Below are 15,127 nucleotides of genomic sequence, written 5' to 3'. Positions count from 1 at the left end.
ACTTCTGAAGGAGATCATATCAGTCTCAAAACATGAACTTTGTTTGTCTCTCCACCAAAGTTACCAGACCAGCCGAGATTCTCCATCACCTTCTGGTTATGTTCATTAGTTAGTGAAGAACTATAGCTTTTATTGAAACTGGATTAGATGCTTTAGAGAGACTAGGCTGTTACCAGGTGCCTTTGGGTGAAAAGTAAAGAAACTACCCAGCACAGTTTTCAGATTGGTTTTTCAAAACAGTTTTGCCACAGATTGACAGAAGAGGTTACACACAGACTTCCAAAAGCTTGCAATAAGTCAGATGCCTCTCTCTCGCTACACTTCTCAGTGAAGAAATAACACTCAAAGAACCTGTAAAGAGAAACATCTAGTTCAAGCCAAGACCTAAAATGAAACAGATCAGCTACCAATTCAAGAATCACCACTGTCAATGTAAGAAAATTGCCAGAAGTCAGTTCATTTACCCATTGGGAGAAGGTGAGGACTGCAGATACTGGAGATCAGAGTCGAGATGTGGTGCTGGAAAAGCATCCGAGGAGCAGGAGAATCGACAATTCAGGCATAAGCCCTTCATCAGGAATTAGGCTTGTGGGCCAGGGGGGCTGGGGCTAGGTGGAAGGTAGCTGGGAATGTAATCGATAAATGAAGGTAGAGGGGGGAAAGTTGATAGATCAGAGAGGAAGGTGGAGCAGCTAAGTGGGAAGGAAGATGGACAGATCAAGAGAGTAGTGCCAAGTTGGAGGCTTGGGACTGGGATAAGGTGGGGGAAGGGGAAATGAGGAAACTGATGAAATCCACATTGACCATGTGTGGTTTCACAGTACCAAGGAGGAAGATGAGGCGTTCTTTGTCCAGGCGTCGGGTGGTTAGGGTTTGGCGATGGAGGCAGCCCAGGATCTGCACGTCCTTGGTGGAGTGGGAGGGGAGTTTGTGTTTGGCCACTTGACTGTAGGGTTGGTTGGTGCAGGTATCCCAAGGACATTCTCTGAAACTATCTGCAAGTTGGGGTCCTGTCTCCCCGATGTAGAGACCACCATATGGGGTGCAGTGGATATAGCAGATGACATGCGTGGAAGTATAAGTACAAGGAGAGACTGTTCCCTCCACGATTCCCTTGTCAGATCCACGCCACCCACCAGCCCTCACCCCACTCCCGGCACCTTCCCCTGCCACCACAGGAAGTGCAAAACCTGCACCACACCTTCACCCCTCACCTCCATCCAAGGCCCCATAAGATCCTCCCACATCTGGCAGAAATTTACTTGTACTTTCACACACGTCATCTACTGTATCCGCTGCACTCGATGTGGTCTGCTCTACATCGTGGAGACAGGACCCCAACTTGCGGATAGTTTCAGAGAACATCTTTGGGACACCCGCATCAATCAACCCCACAGCCTAGTGGCCAAACACTAACTCTCCCTCACACTCCACCAATGGTCCTAGGCCGCACTCATCACCAAAACCTAACTACCCGACGCCTGGACGAATAATGCGGATTCCTCCTTGGAACCCTGCAACCACACGGGATCAATGCGGATTTCACCAATTTCCTCATTTTCCCTCCCCCCATCTTATCCCAGGCCCAAGCCTCCAACTCGGCAACGCCTTCTTCCTTCCCACCTATCCGCTCCATCCACCTCTCTGACCTATCACCTTATCCCACCCACCTTCATCGATCTATCACATCCGCACTGCCTACCCCATCTCCCCCCCGAATTAACTCTCAGCACCCCCGGCCCACAAGCCTCATTCCTGATGAAGGGCTTATGCCCGATTCTTCAGTTCCTCGGATGCTGCCTGGCCTGCTGTGCTTTTCCAGCACCACACTCTCAACTCATTTCCCCACTGGTTTGGACTGTTGATCCAGACTTTGTTCCTCCATCTATAGTTTTTGCCCATGATATTCCAACAAAATGGTCTGTTTCTTCTGTCTTATCTATCCTATTTGTGAATGAGCATTGTGAATGAACACAAATCAGCAGGGAAATCAATAACTCAACAGTGGGTTACCTTCAAAGTGGAGATATTTCAGGCACATTCAAGATATATTCCCTTAAAAGGGAAAGACAAGAAAAACTAAGTCAGTTCCTGATGACAATCTGTTAGACAGAAAATAGAACTGAGAAATGGTCTGTGCATGTAGAGTTTAGAGGGGAGATGAAAAATCAAATAAGAGAAGCAAACTTAAAAGCAAATTGAGTCAACTAGGAACCATCTACCTGGAACACTGTGCTAATTCAGAACAACAGGAGTGTTTAAAATTCATGAGATGGTGGTATTGGATAGGCTATCTGCATTTGAAGTGGATAATGCAACAGGACTAAATGAAAGGCATCCAAGGATAATGTGGGAAGTGAGAAAATAAACTGCAGAGTCACCTGACCATATTTTTCATTTTTCCCTTAGAAAGTCTCCTCCCTGAGGTGGGGGAGTCCAGAACTAGAGGGCATAGGTTTAGGGTTAGAGGAGCAAGATATAAAAGAGACCTAAGGGGCAACTTTTTCACGCAGAGCGTGGTACGTATATGGAATGAGCTGCCAGAGGAAGTGCAACATTTAAAAAGTATCTGGATGGGTATATGAATAGGAAGTGTTGGGAGGGATGTGGGCCAGATGCTGGCAGGTGGGACTAGATTGGGTTGGGATATCTGGTCGGCGTGGACAGATTGGACCGAAGGGTCTGTTTCCGTACTGTATACCTCTATGACTCTATGACCATGGGGTACTTGCTGGAGGACTAGAGAACTCCAAACACAACATCCTTGATCAGAAAGGTATAAAGTTAAGCCTAGCAACTACAGTACAGATATTGTTGAAATTTCCAGAAACAACTATTTGGGTCAGTAGCGTGGAGAAATGCAGGTTAACTGAAGAAAACGAGTAGACCTATCTGAAGAGAAAATAACATTTAACTAACTTGTGAAATTTTACACAGAGGTAACAAAGAGGGTTAATGAGGGAAATTCAGCTGATGGACTTGGAACTTCCAAAACAGTAACGTTTGTAACCAAAGCAAGAGAAACTTTAGCAGACTGGAGATCCAATCATCTGGTTGCTTTTTCCATCACCACCCACTCAATCCTCACCACTGACAAAAAAAAAGATTCTCCTCAACTTCTCTCCAATCTTTCCACTAACTATCTTACTTATGATGCCTCCTGTTATTGACCTGAATGCTAAGAGAAACAGGTCCTTCTAATCCATACAGTGTTCCTCATAATTTGTTGCACATCATTTTAATCTTCTTTCAGCCTCCTCAGGTCGAAAAATAAACTCCAACCTGTCTAAACTTTGCTCATTGCTAAAATTCTCTATTCCTAACAACCTGCTCAGTACCTTCGATTGTAAGATTAGACTATTCCTGTAATTGAGTAATCAGAAGCTTAAGTAGTACTCTAGCTGTTTCAAACGCATACTTTATAAAGTAATAGCATAAACTCCTCAGTATGTACTCTGATCTTCAGGGAGAGGGTATTTAGGGAAAAACTGAGTTGCATATCACTATTTTCCATCCAATGCAAGGGCAATGTGCCTCAGACACTTACATATACAATTCACCAAGCGATTTATGCACAGGAAGGAGACAGGAGATGTCCTGGATAATGACTTTGCCTGCAGCTTTGATTGGTCGATTGTTTGAGTCAGTTGCTTCTCGTTTTCCCTTCCATCGGCGTGATTTCTGTGAACAGGAAAAGCTTCTTACTTTCTGTTGCTGTCAGTTCTGTTGGGAGGAATTGAGTTTTTGACCTACTGGATCTAGTTAGAGTATGATTATCAAAAATTAAAGCAGAATTATCATAAATTAAAGAACACTAAGCACTGTGAAGGACAAAGATATTGTGTTCAAATTGCTTAAATCCAGACATACTGCTGAATTGTGTGTAACGGGTTTTTTTAAGGAACTGCAAAGTCATTTTTAACAAGGTTTACACTTCGGGGAATGATCCCACATCTAACGTGAATGCAATCATTACTGCAATCTCAAAAGTCTCTTGAGGAATTTGTGATGTTCATTCCAGGGCTCGCAGCTGAAGACTGAACACTGAAGAGCCTATGAATGAAATGATCCATTATTATGCTCCCTACAGAACTGTTAAAATAAATACTTGGGATATTTCAGAAACTCTCAAACTGCATACCATGTAGAAAGATTTTGTAATTGATAGTGTTAACCTAAAGCCAACAACAGTCCAAACTGGTCAACAGCAAACAAAACCTTGGCTATGATCAAAAACTAAAATTATTGCTGAAGCACAACATCTAGCTTAAATTTAATACTGGGATAGTATTTGCAGTTACTTTAACCAAATATGAACCAGTTAACTTCTCACTCAATGATCCAAACCAAAAGTCTTCAAACCAAAATAACAAATACGTAGTGGAGCAAACTTATAAAGAAAACAAATCAACCATAAAGCCTATTACACAAATGAAATGCTGATTTGGAACAGGCATTTAGAAGATGTTATCAGTAGAAGACAAGAATATGTGGAATTTTGTTACACTGTGCTGACGACAATGTATAGCAGTATATGTGGTTAGTCACAATTATTCTTATCATCAACCGCTTGTTGAGTACAACTTTCAACATAAACGACATGTACTTGATCTAAAAAGGAATCTGAAGTGATGGAGTTTGGTTTCTGTTATTAGAAAAAGGGCATAGTGTGAAGTGTGATTCTGTATATTAAAGATATTATTCATGAATGAATATGGCATTTTCTCTCTCCTCAACCATCTCCACATGATGTCGATTACATCAGCTTCCTGACAATCTCTCTCCTGCCTCATCTGTATGTTATCCGAGGGTGACATAATATCCAAAAATATGGGGAGTTTGGAAACAATGCCAGACAAATAAACAATATCTATCTTTTTTTCTCAACTGCCTTTGACGTCCAAACTAATACATCACAATTTCCTTCAGTTCAAATTTAGAAAGCAGTCATTGCTTTTAATGTGAGCAAAAATACATTCCACTCCATTCCCCTCCCAGCGATTTTGTCAGACTCAGCCTAAAGGTTTGCAATGTTGGTCTCAAAATCCTGGACTTGATCTTAAGGGCATATATCTGATTATTACAAAGACCATTAACTTACACATTGATCATATGATATTTTCTAATCAACCTGCTCAGTGATGTTACTACATATTGCTGGAGCAGCTGGGACTTGAATCCAGGCCTTTGTCTTAATAATTTGGCTTTCTTCCTCACTCATCTCAGCTGTTTTTGCACTGAATCCCAACTGTATGCCTTTTTTTGTCTCTGGACTAGAGCACTGTAATAAACTGCATGCCGGTATTCCCTACTCTAAAAATTACAACTTGTATGTACATGATGTCCATGCTGATTTCCATCATCCGTTATCTATTCTATGTCCTCCTGATTGACAGTACTCTCTCGTCTCCTGCATTTCAAATTTAAAATCTCAATCCAAATCACTAAATGCCTCAAGACCCCAACCAATTCTGTCTCTATAATATTCTCCATATCCATGTTCTGGCCCTTTTTTTCCCTTTGACACTGGTTCTCATCCCTGCCTTATTTTCTTTGCTTCACCAAAGACAAAAATATATATGTTTTGATCTGTCTAGGTTCTATTTTCTTTATTTCTCTGCCTGTCCAACTATCATTCTTGCAAACTCTGCAAGAACTAAACTCTTCAATTCTTCCAGACTTTTATTCCTTGGATTGTTTACCATTTTAATTACAGCTATCAGGGTGGAACTCCCTTGGACAGGTTCTATATTAAAATCACTGTCGTACTTTCTTTCTGTCCTAGTTTCTATGAAGAGGATGAAGTGTTTGCAAGTTGGATTTCAGGAAAATAATTCAGGAAGCACCATCTGCTCATCACAGTGTCATGGTTGGAATACTGTGTACCAAATTTGCTATTTGCTTGAAGCTACATTGGTTGAGGGATATACACTGGGAAGTACATTGATGAAGAACAGAGAAGTTCTTCCCAAAGTAGTGCCATAAATTCCTTTATGTTCATCTGAAGAGGTGACAAGACCTTAGTTCGACATTTCATCTGCACGTCAGCAACTTCTCAGGACTAAATCAAGATATCAGAATTGACTACCTGCATGGGTCAATGGAGTGGACTTGAACACACAGCTTATCCATCAACATCAAGAGAAGCTGAAGCAAAGTTCCATTCAGACCCAAAGACATACATTTGTCTCACATCTTAACTCTTAATTCATATCTTGATTTTCAACAACACCAATCATTTTGTATATTTTGTTTCCAAAAGATCAGCCCAAATTATTTGGCAATCTTTCAATCAAAACATTCTTCCAAGTATCTATTTTCGCAGATAAAGGGACGGCTGGAAAATGGGAAGCCTTCAGAAATGAGAAGAGAGTCCAGAAAAAGTATATTCCAGTTAGGGTGAAAGGGAAGGCTGGTAGGCATAGGGAATGCTGGATGACTAAAGAAATTGAGGGTTTGGTTAAGAAAAAGAAGGAAGCCTATGTCAGATCTAGACAAGATAGATCGAGTGAATCCTTAGAAGACTGCAGAAGGCAGTAGGAGTATACTTAAGAGGGAAATCAGGAGGGCAAAAAGGGGACATGAGATAGCTTTGGCAAATAGAGTTAAGGAGAACCCAAAGGGTTTTTACAAATACATTAAGGACAAAAGGGTAACTAGGGAGAGAGTAGAGCCCCTCAAAGATCAGCAAGGCAGCCTTTGTGTGGAGCCACAGAAAATGGGGGAGATACTAAACGAGTACTTGGCATCAGTATTTACCGTGGAAAGGGATATGGAAGATATAGACTGTAGGGAAATAGATGGTGACATCTTGAAAAATGTCCACATTACAGAGGAGGAAGTGCTGGATGCCTTGAAACGCATAAAAGTGGATAAATCCCCAGGACCTGATCCTCTTTGGGAAGCTAGGGAAGAGATTACTGGGCCTCTTGATGAGATATTTGTATCATCGATAGTCATAGGTGAGGTGCTTTATTCCTGATGAAGGGCTTTTGCCCGAAACGTCAATTTTGAAGCTCCTTGGATGCTGCCTGAACTGCTGTGCTCTTCCAGCACCACTAATCCAGAAATAGGTGAGGTGCCAGAAGACTGGAGGTTGGTTAACGTGGTGCCCCTGTTTAAGAAAGGTGCTAAGGACAAGCCAGGGGACTACAGACCAGTGAGCCTGATGTAGGTGATGGGCAAGTTGTTGGAGGGAATCCTGAGGGACAGGATGTACATGTATTTGGAAAGGCAAGGACTGATGAGGGATAGTCAACATGGCTTTGTGTATGGGAAATCATGTCTCACAAATTTGATTGAGTTTTTTGAAGAAGTAACAAAGAGGATTGATTAGGGCACAGCAGTAGATGTGATCTCTGTAGACTTCGGTAAGGCATTCGACAAGGTTCCCCATAGGAGACTGGTTAGCAAGGTTAGATCTCACAGAATAAAGGGAGAACTAGCCATTTAGATACAGAACCGGCTCAAAGGTAGAAGACAGAGGGTGGTGGTGGAGGGTTGTTTTTCAGACTGGAGGCCTGTGACCAGTGGAGTGCCACAAGGATCGGTACTGGGTCCTCTACTTTTCATCATTTATGTAAATTATTTGGATGTGAGCATAAAAGGTATAATTAGTAAGTTTGCAGATGACACCAAAATTGGAAGTTTAGTGGACAGCAAAGAAGGTTACCTCAGATTACAACAGGATCTTGATCAGATGGGCCAATGAGAAACGGCAGATGCTAGTTTAATTCATATAAATGCAAGGTGCTGCATTTTGGGAAAGCAAATCTTAGCAGGACTTATACACTTAATGGTAAGGTCCGAGGGAGTGTTGCTGAACAAAGAGACCTTGGAGATCAGGTTCATAGCTCCATTAAAGTAGAGTCGCAGGTAGATAGGATGGTGAAGGCGGCATTTGGCTCGCTTTCCTTTATTGGTCAAGAGTATACAGTACAGGAGTTGGGAGGTCATGTTGCGGCTGTACAGGACATTGGTTCGGCCACTTTTGGAATATTGCGTGCAATTCTGGTCTCCTTCCTATCGGAAAGATGTTGTGAAACTTGAAAGGGTTCAGAAAAGATTTACAAGTATGTTGCCAGGGTTGGAGGATTTGAACTATAGGGAGAGGCTGAACAGGCTGGTGCTGTTTTCCCTGGAGCATCGGAGGCTGAGGACTGACCTTGTAGAGGTTTACAAAATCATATGGGGCATGGATAAGATAAACAGACATGGAGGAATCCAGAACTAAAGGGCATAGGTTTCGGGTGAGATGGGAAAGATATAAACTAAGAGGCAACTTTTTCACGCAGAGAGTGGTATATGTATGAAATGAGTTGCCAGAAGTAGTGGTGGAGGCTAGTACAATTGCAACATTTAACAGGCATTTGGATGGGTATGTGAATATGAAGGGTTTGGAGGGATAGGAGCTGGGTGCTGGCAGGTGGGACCACAATGGGTTGGGATACCTGGTCGGCATGGACAAGTTGGACCATCTCTATGACTTTTCACTGATTGAACGATATATTGCAATGATGTTTACAGCACAGCCACATTTGAGAGAGTTCAACAATTCAATAAATTCTATTATTAACAAGTTATTTTCTGAATTGTAATGCTTAACATTATCTACTCTTTCTTAATTTCTCACTCAATTACACTTTAGGTCACTTCTCTGCAACCTTTCAAATTCATTTGCTTTCATGATAAAGGTAGCTCAACATGCACATAGTAACCAAGGTATGTACTTATAACTGAAATGTAAAGCATTACTGCTGTAGGTACACCTCATTATTCAAACAATAAATCCCTTCAATCTGCTAATTATTCCTGAGTATCTGCATACAGTTTGCGAGTGCTCTTGCAAGCCATATAACAATGGAAGCACAGCAGGTTTTGAACTAAACAATGGGGTGAGGTAATCAAGCTTGTGTAAATCTAGCAGATTAAGGAATAGAATTAAAGCAGTTAAAGTGAAATGATCATACAAGAAATGAAGTCAGAAAATGGCAGAAAACGACAGACGATGACAAGTGTAATAGCTAGAAAATACCTTGTTTCAAGAAATAAGAATGTAGAATTACATTGGATGGAAATGAAGAATATAGTCAGGGAAAGGAAGCGGTGGTTTACATGCCCTCCAATAGTAACTACAATCTATGACTAAGTAGACAAGAAGGAACATGTAATGAACAAACAGCAATAAATATGAGTGATTTAAATCTACATATGAACTAGAAAAATCAGATTGACAATGGAAGCCTGGAGCAGGAGATCAGTGTTTTCAGGTTTATTTGTCAGAGCAGCATGTTCTGAAACCAACCAGCAGGCTTTAGAAATAATGCACTGGAAAAAAAAACATAGTCGGTCTGGTAACATCTCTAGGCAGAGAGAAAGAGAGTTGAAATTGAGTCCAATGTGACTGTTCTTTGGTACTGGAAAGTTGATGGCTTTTATTCTGCAGAAAACCAGAGAGGGGGAAATGCTGGTGTGAAGAAGTTCTGCTTGACTTGGTTTTGGTAATGTGATAGGATTAATTAATGATCTCAGAGTAAAAGCAGGTTGTGGCAACCACAAAACGATTGAGTTTTCATTCAGCTTACACAGACGATAAAAGATAGACTCTTTACTTTTCAATTTAAAAAAAACAACTTTGTGGGCATGAAAATTTGAAGTGAACTGGAAGACTAGACTTGGAGACAGAGCAACAGCAATATAATGACGAACATGTAAAGTGATATTTCAGAATACTCAGAAGAACGATCCTACAATCAAAAATTTTAAGAGGACACACATTCAACTTCAAGGAAAAAAAAACACATAATTGAGCAAAGTTTAGTGGCAAGTTAGATGATTGGACATAAAAATTGACAGAGGTTGATTAAAAATAATTAGGAGAAAGGAATTAAGAGTATTAGAGAAAGCCAGCTGCAAATGTAAAATAATGGATAGCTAGAGTTTCTATAAGTATTTAAAAAGGAAAAGAAAGTGAAAGAATTCAAAGTTAATAGCAGATAACAAGGATGAAATGAACAAATCTTTTACATCTGTCTTCAAAATAGAAGATAATAAACATCCCATTAACAGGTACAAATCAGGAAGCAGAAGGGAGAAAATGGAACTCAGTCTAGTTATAACTGGTAAGGAAGTGATCCTGAGCAAAGTGATGGACCTGCACATTGAATTTTCTTAAATTCACTTGATTCTGGAATGGTCCCAACAGATTGGAAAGTAGCAAATAAAGTTTCTCTGTTCAAGAAGGGAGAGAGGCAGAAATCAGGAAATCTGAGTCAGGAAATCTGTCATGGGTAAGGTATTAGAATCAAATAATTAAAGGACGTTACTGCGAAAACTCAAAATAATCAGGAAGCATTAACAGTTTGTCAAAGTGAAATTGTGTTTACCAATTTATTGGAGTTCTTTGAAGTAGTAACATATATGATGGATAAAAGGAACCCTCAAGATTCACAACATTGTGAAGCAGCTCCTCCTCTGTCGTTGACGGATTGCCTCTTTTCTGAGACTATAGCCCCTCGTTTTATGGGAGGACAGTCAGTCTTATCAATCAATCTTTAAAAGGAAGATCCTAACTTCTTAGTAATCAGTTTGGTGAATCTCCATCCCACATACTCTGGCAGGCATGTGCGTCCTTCGGCAAGGAATGCAACAAGCCACCAAGTGTGGTCTCCACAGTGTACTGCATTCTGCACAATACTTCATCACTCCATTGTACAAATCTTCTTTCAGTAATGGCTAACATACTGTTCTTCTTCTGAACTGTTTGCTGAATCCACATACAATTTTTTGACAGTCATCAACAGGGCACCTAGGTCAGATTGGACACAGCTACTTTCCATGCTGACATCATTTAAGAAACATGCTGCATTTTTGTCTCTCCTACCAAAGTGGTTAACTCACTTATCCAAATTATATTCCATCAGCTATGCTCATGTCTAACCAATTAGACTTTCTGAATCCCCATGAAGACCTCTTTTGCACAACTTGGACTGTATCAGCTGCAAACGTGGAAATGTTACAACTGACAATTCACATCCAAATGATTGATAAAGGGATTGTGCAAAAGAGGAGCCTGAGCACTGATCCTTGTGATACCCCTTGGTCATAGTTGTGAACCTGAGAATGATCCATTTATTCCTACTCTTTGCTTTCTGCCTGTTAACCAATCTTCATTCCATGCCAGTACATTACCCCCAATCCCATGTGGGACTTCATCAAAAGACTATCTGAAAATCCAATAGCTTGTGGCCAAGTGGATTCCTTCTAATCACTGCAGAGAACTATCTTGAACGCATGCAAGGAATTCTTCCTCTACAAGATTGATGCTTGCTAGATTTACCCAGTCTATATGTGGATTTAAGTCACCTATGGTTACTCCATTCTCCAGAATACATGCACCTCCAATTTCTTGATTTATATCATGCCCTACATTATCACTACTGTTTAGTGGCCTACAAACCACTCCTGCTAAAAAGTTTGCTTCTCCTTGCTAACTCTTTAACTCCACCCAAACAGATTCTACATTCTGTGTCCGAATTCAGAGGTCCTCTCTCGCTAGTACACTGAACCCAACCCTTAATATCAACATTAGCCAACTTCCTTCAATTTTTTGCTTATCTTTTGAAAATCCATTATTCCATTCCCACTCTTTGTCACCATACAGCGAAATCTCCATAACCACAATTTAAATAATATCCATTTTGTTCTCCTAGAGTCTTCAATTGTTCTAATGTTTTCTTGTTAGGCAAGTCAATCAAATGTCAGAGTGATACAGCATAAAAACAGACCCTTCGGTCCAACGAATCCATGCCAACCATAATTCCACCAGCCTGCCTTTGGCCCATTTCCCTTCAAACATTTCTTATTCGTGTTATTGGAGGAGTTCAGAGTTTACAATTCAAAACACAAGCAAATCAGCCAAAGTTTTACTGAATAGCATTTCAGGTTTGAGACGATAAATAGGCTTCACCTGTGACTAATTTGTACACTCCTGCCTATGACTTCTAAATCTTCCAATAGAAATTTAAATGCTGTCACTGTACTCATGGCTCCCATTTCTGGATATTTTGGCTCAGTGGTAACATTTAACAAGTCCCAATCAAGTCCCAATCCTCAGTACAAATGCCAAGACTGATGCATCAGTAAAATACTGGAAGAGTGTTGATTATTCGAAGTGCCATCTTCTGGATGAGACATTAAACCAAGGCCCTGTCTGCCTTGCCTCTAACATCAATATATATAAGAGTCAAGACTGTTTTGATGGAGGGGAGATATTTCCACTGTCAATATTTACCCCTCAAATCAACATCACAAAGACAGATTATATGGTCATTGCTACGCTACTCGTAGCGAACTCCACTAACAGCGAACTGGTTGTCATGTTGCCCATAAATGACGACACTCCAAAACTGCTTCTTAGACATTTTGAGATAGTTTGTTGCAACAGACAGCTGTACATAAATGCAAATTGTTTTGCACTAGTTACAAGTATCAAGTTTGTTTTGTATTGTTGATGTTCCGGAATGCAGTTAGTGAGGAAATCAACATTGTTTTAGCATCCACTTGCTGACAGTAGAAACTATTGTCGATGTTCTTCTTGTGGGAAAACAGCATCAGTAGGGAAGTTCTCTCACTTGTGTGGTATAGGTTCTATACTCACTTTCAGGGTTACTTGGGTGTTGGCTGAAGTCAATAATGGTAACTTTATTTCACATAACCTGGTCAAAGAAAATTACTTGCAAAAGCAAGCAATAATCTTTACAACCTAATTTGGGAATTCTAGAGACTACTGAAGTAGAGAGAGAAGTTATTAACTATAGAGGTGTGAAAATTAACAAGATTTCTGCAAAGTGTTAGCAAGCATTTGACAAAGTTACCAAACACAGTCAAGCACTCTTCTTCAGGTCTGAAACACAAAAAGCTCACACTGATCTGTCAGAGGTTCCCATCCTACCATAATGGTGCTACTTGCAGCAAAAAGCCTGCACGCCAGCAAATGAATTATTATGCTTGACTTTGAAATCAGTCTGACAACGTGCACAAAGAACCTAAACCAGCATCTTGACAGCTTCTTCAGGACAGGTATCCAGACAGTCACCACAGTTTAAAACTGAAAGAACTGCGAATGCTGTAAATCAGAAACAAAAGCAGAGATTGCTGGAAAAGTTTAGCATGTCTGGCAGCACCTGTGGAGAGAAATGAGAGTTAACGTTTTAGGTCGAGTAACCCGAGGAACCATGTGTTCAGAGGATGGGTCACTCATCCACAGATGCTGCCAGATCTGTGAGCTTTTCCAGGAATCTCTGTTTGAGTCATCAGAGTTTGTCTAGTTAATATTCTCGATCAAACACACAAACAAACAGGCCGACCTGGAACAGAAAGTGCATCAAATTCTTCTGAGTGACATGTAGCAGGACTTTATATTTTTCCATAAAGCAACGTTTTAGCAATATTAGTAGAACACCTTAAGGAATCATCCAAAATGCATACACGTGCTCATTTTCAACAGTGATCTGAGAAGCTTAAAGGCAACCATTTTTCACAGTTCACGGAGTGAAACTTTGGTCGTGCCAGCTTCAGCATGTACACTAATGATTGCATGTAAACTAATGATTGGTATTTCAGTCACCATTTAAAGTTCATTTGAAAACATTTGAAATCTGACAAGAAATTCTGCACAGAAGCATAAAGAATAAAGGTATGTCTCTAAAGGCAAAAGCAACTGCTATGCTGAAGTAAACAGTAATAACCTGATCGTCCGATTAACACTGCACAGAAATGCTCTATAATTTGTCAATGTAAAAGCACATTTATAGAAAGCCGCACATATAATAAAAAGCCCAGCATCCAGTCAGTAGCATGCACGTTGTGAAGAGTTATTTAGCCATTTGTAACAATCTACAGAAATTAAAATTGCATTATAAGCTTTAATACATAGCAGGAGCTGCTTTGAACTGCCCAAGAAGTTTGAGTTGGCCAGCTGCACCTTATCTTAGGCTGATCAGGACAACTAATAGTGATTTACATAAACCAGAAATTACTGCTGCACAGAACCAAATGTTCCTAACTTGGGTAAAAGCTGAACCACGACAACTGTCCTCAGCGGTTCTTGTGCTAGGGAACAAGAAATAAAATCTCAGCCAGGTTTCTTGCCCAAGGGCTATGAGCAATTCTCATAGCAAGTGAATCACAAGTGTGGATGTCAGGTTATGAACATCCCATCTTTGAAAGTTTTCCATTGACAATTGCTGCTTGGGTTCATAGTATAGGACTCACTAACAGTTCTTCAAGAGCTGCTCAGACTCAAAACTTGCATGTCCAGCATGGGTCAGTGACTTTACAAGATTGGAAGAAAGTAAAAAGTCAACAAATGTCCATTATTTGTTCATGGAGCTAACTGCTGAAGCTTTTGTCCCTGATACAGGGCATCTGGCCATCTCAGAAACACAAGAGCAGCAATGCAGGACGGTAATGTGCACAGTACCGGGAACTCATTAACGGCTTGAATGGACCAGCGTCGCCGGGCGGAGAGAGGAGACATCTGCAATATGAACACCACCAAAACAAAACACCGAGAATACAAAAATAAATCAAATCAGAACAGAAAGAAAAAGAACACAGCAAGACAGATTCAAAATAAAACAACATGCAAAGAAAAGATAAACTTAATTCACAGAAGAACAGTGAGGAGCTAGCTGGAAAAAAAGCTCGACATTTAAACATTTACTTGATATACAGTCAAGACCCAAGTTATATGCGACTACAGATAAAAATCTGAGACAAACAAGATGACGTTTGCCAGTGAATTATTACAATTTTAATTTGAAGCTCCTCTCCTATGACATGCAATTGTAACAATCATTAATGTATTTCAAGAGACACCCGAATATAGTTAAGATTTCTTCAATGTTGTGCAAAATACACAAAACAGCAAAGAGGGAGGGTTCACTTTTTAAGAATAAAGGATTGCCCAAAGAGGGAGAAAAAGGGAATTTCTTCTTTCCTCCCACAGAGGGACACAAATCTTTGAAAATCTCCTGTTTAAAAGGAGTTAAAAATAGAAGCTTCAATTTTTTTAAAGGCAGAAGTAGACATATTCTTGATAAGTAAGGGACTGATTGGTTATCTT

General features: G+C 40.3%; 1 protein-coding gene across 9 annotated transcripts in view; it reads right to left on the bottom strand.

Moving 5' to 3' along the window:
• wdr59 (WD repeat domain 59) overlaps positions 1-15,127 on the bottom strand; it is an 88,590-nt gene that overhangs the window by 25,253 nt on the left and 48,210 nt on the right. For 7 of the 9 annotated variants that reach the window (XR_015759987.1, XR_015759985.1, XR_015759986.1 and 4 more), the window contains exons 19-20: positions 14,483-14,539; positions 3,548-3,681 (exon numbers count right to left, since the gene is read on the bottom strand). Coding sequence is in view for 6 of the 9 variants with exons in the window: in XM_087996036.1 (XP_087852162.1) it covers positions 3,548-3,681; positions 14,483-14,539 (191 nt within the window). In the remaining 3 variants the exon portion in view is untranslated. The remainder of the gene's footprint in view (positions 1-3,547; positions 3,682-14,482; positions 14,540-15,127) is intronic. The other 2 variants (XM_087996033.1, XM_087996035.1) reach the window with 1 other exon arrangement.

The sequence above is a fragment of the Chiloscyllium plagiosum genome, unplaced genomic scaffold, assembly GCF_037043375.1.
Source record: "Chiloscyllium plagiosum isolate Xiang-an unplaced genomic scaffold, Cpla_swu_hap1 HiC_scaffold_17, whole genome shotgun sequence".
Lineage (NCBI taxonomy): Eukaryota > Metazoa > Chordata > Chondrichthyes > Orectolobiformes > Hemiscylliidae > Chiloscyllium > Chiloscyllium plagiosum.
Note: the sequence above shows the minus strand (reverse complement) of the source record. Positions and strands in the feature narration are given on the sequence as shown.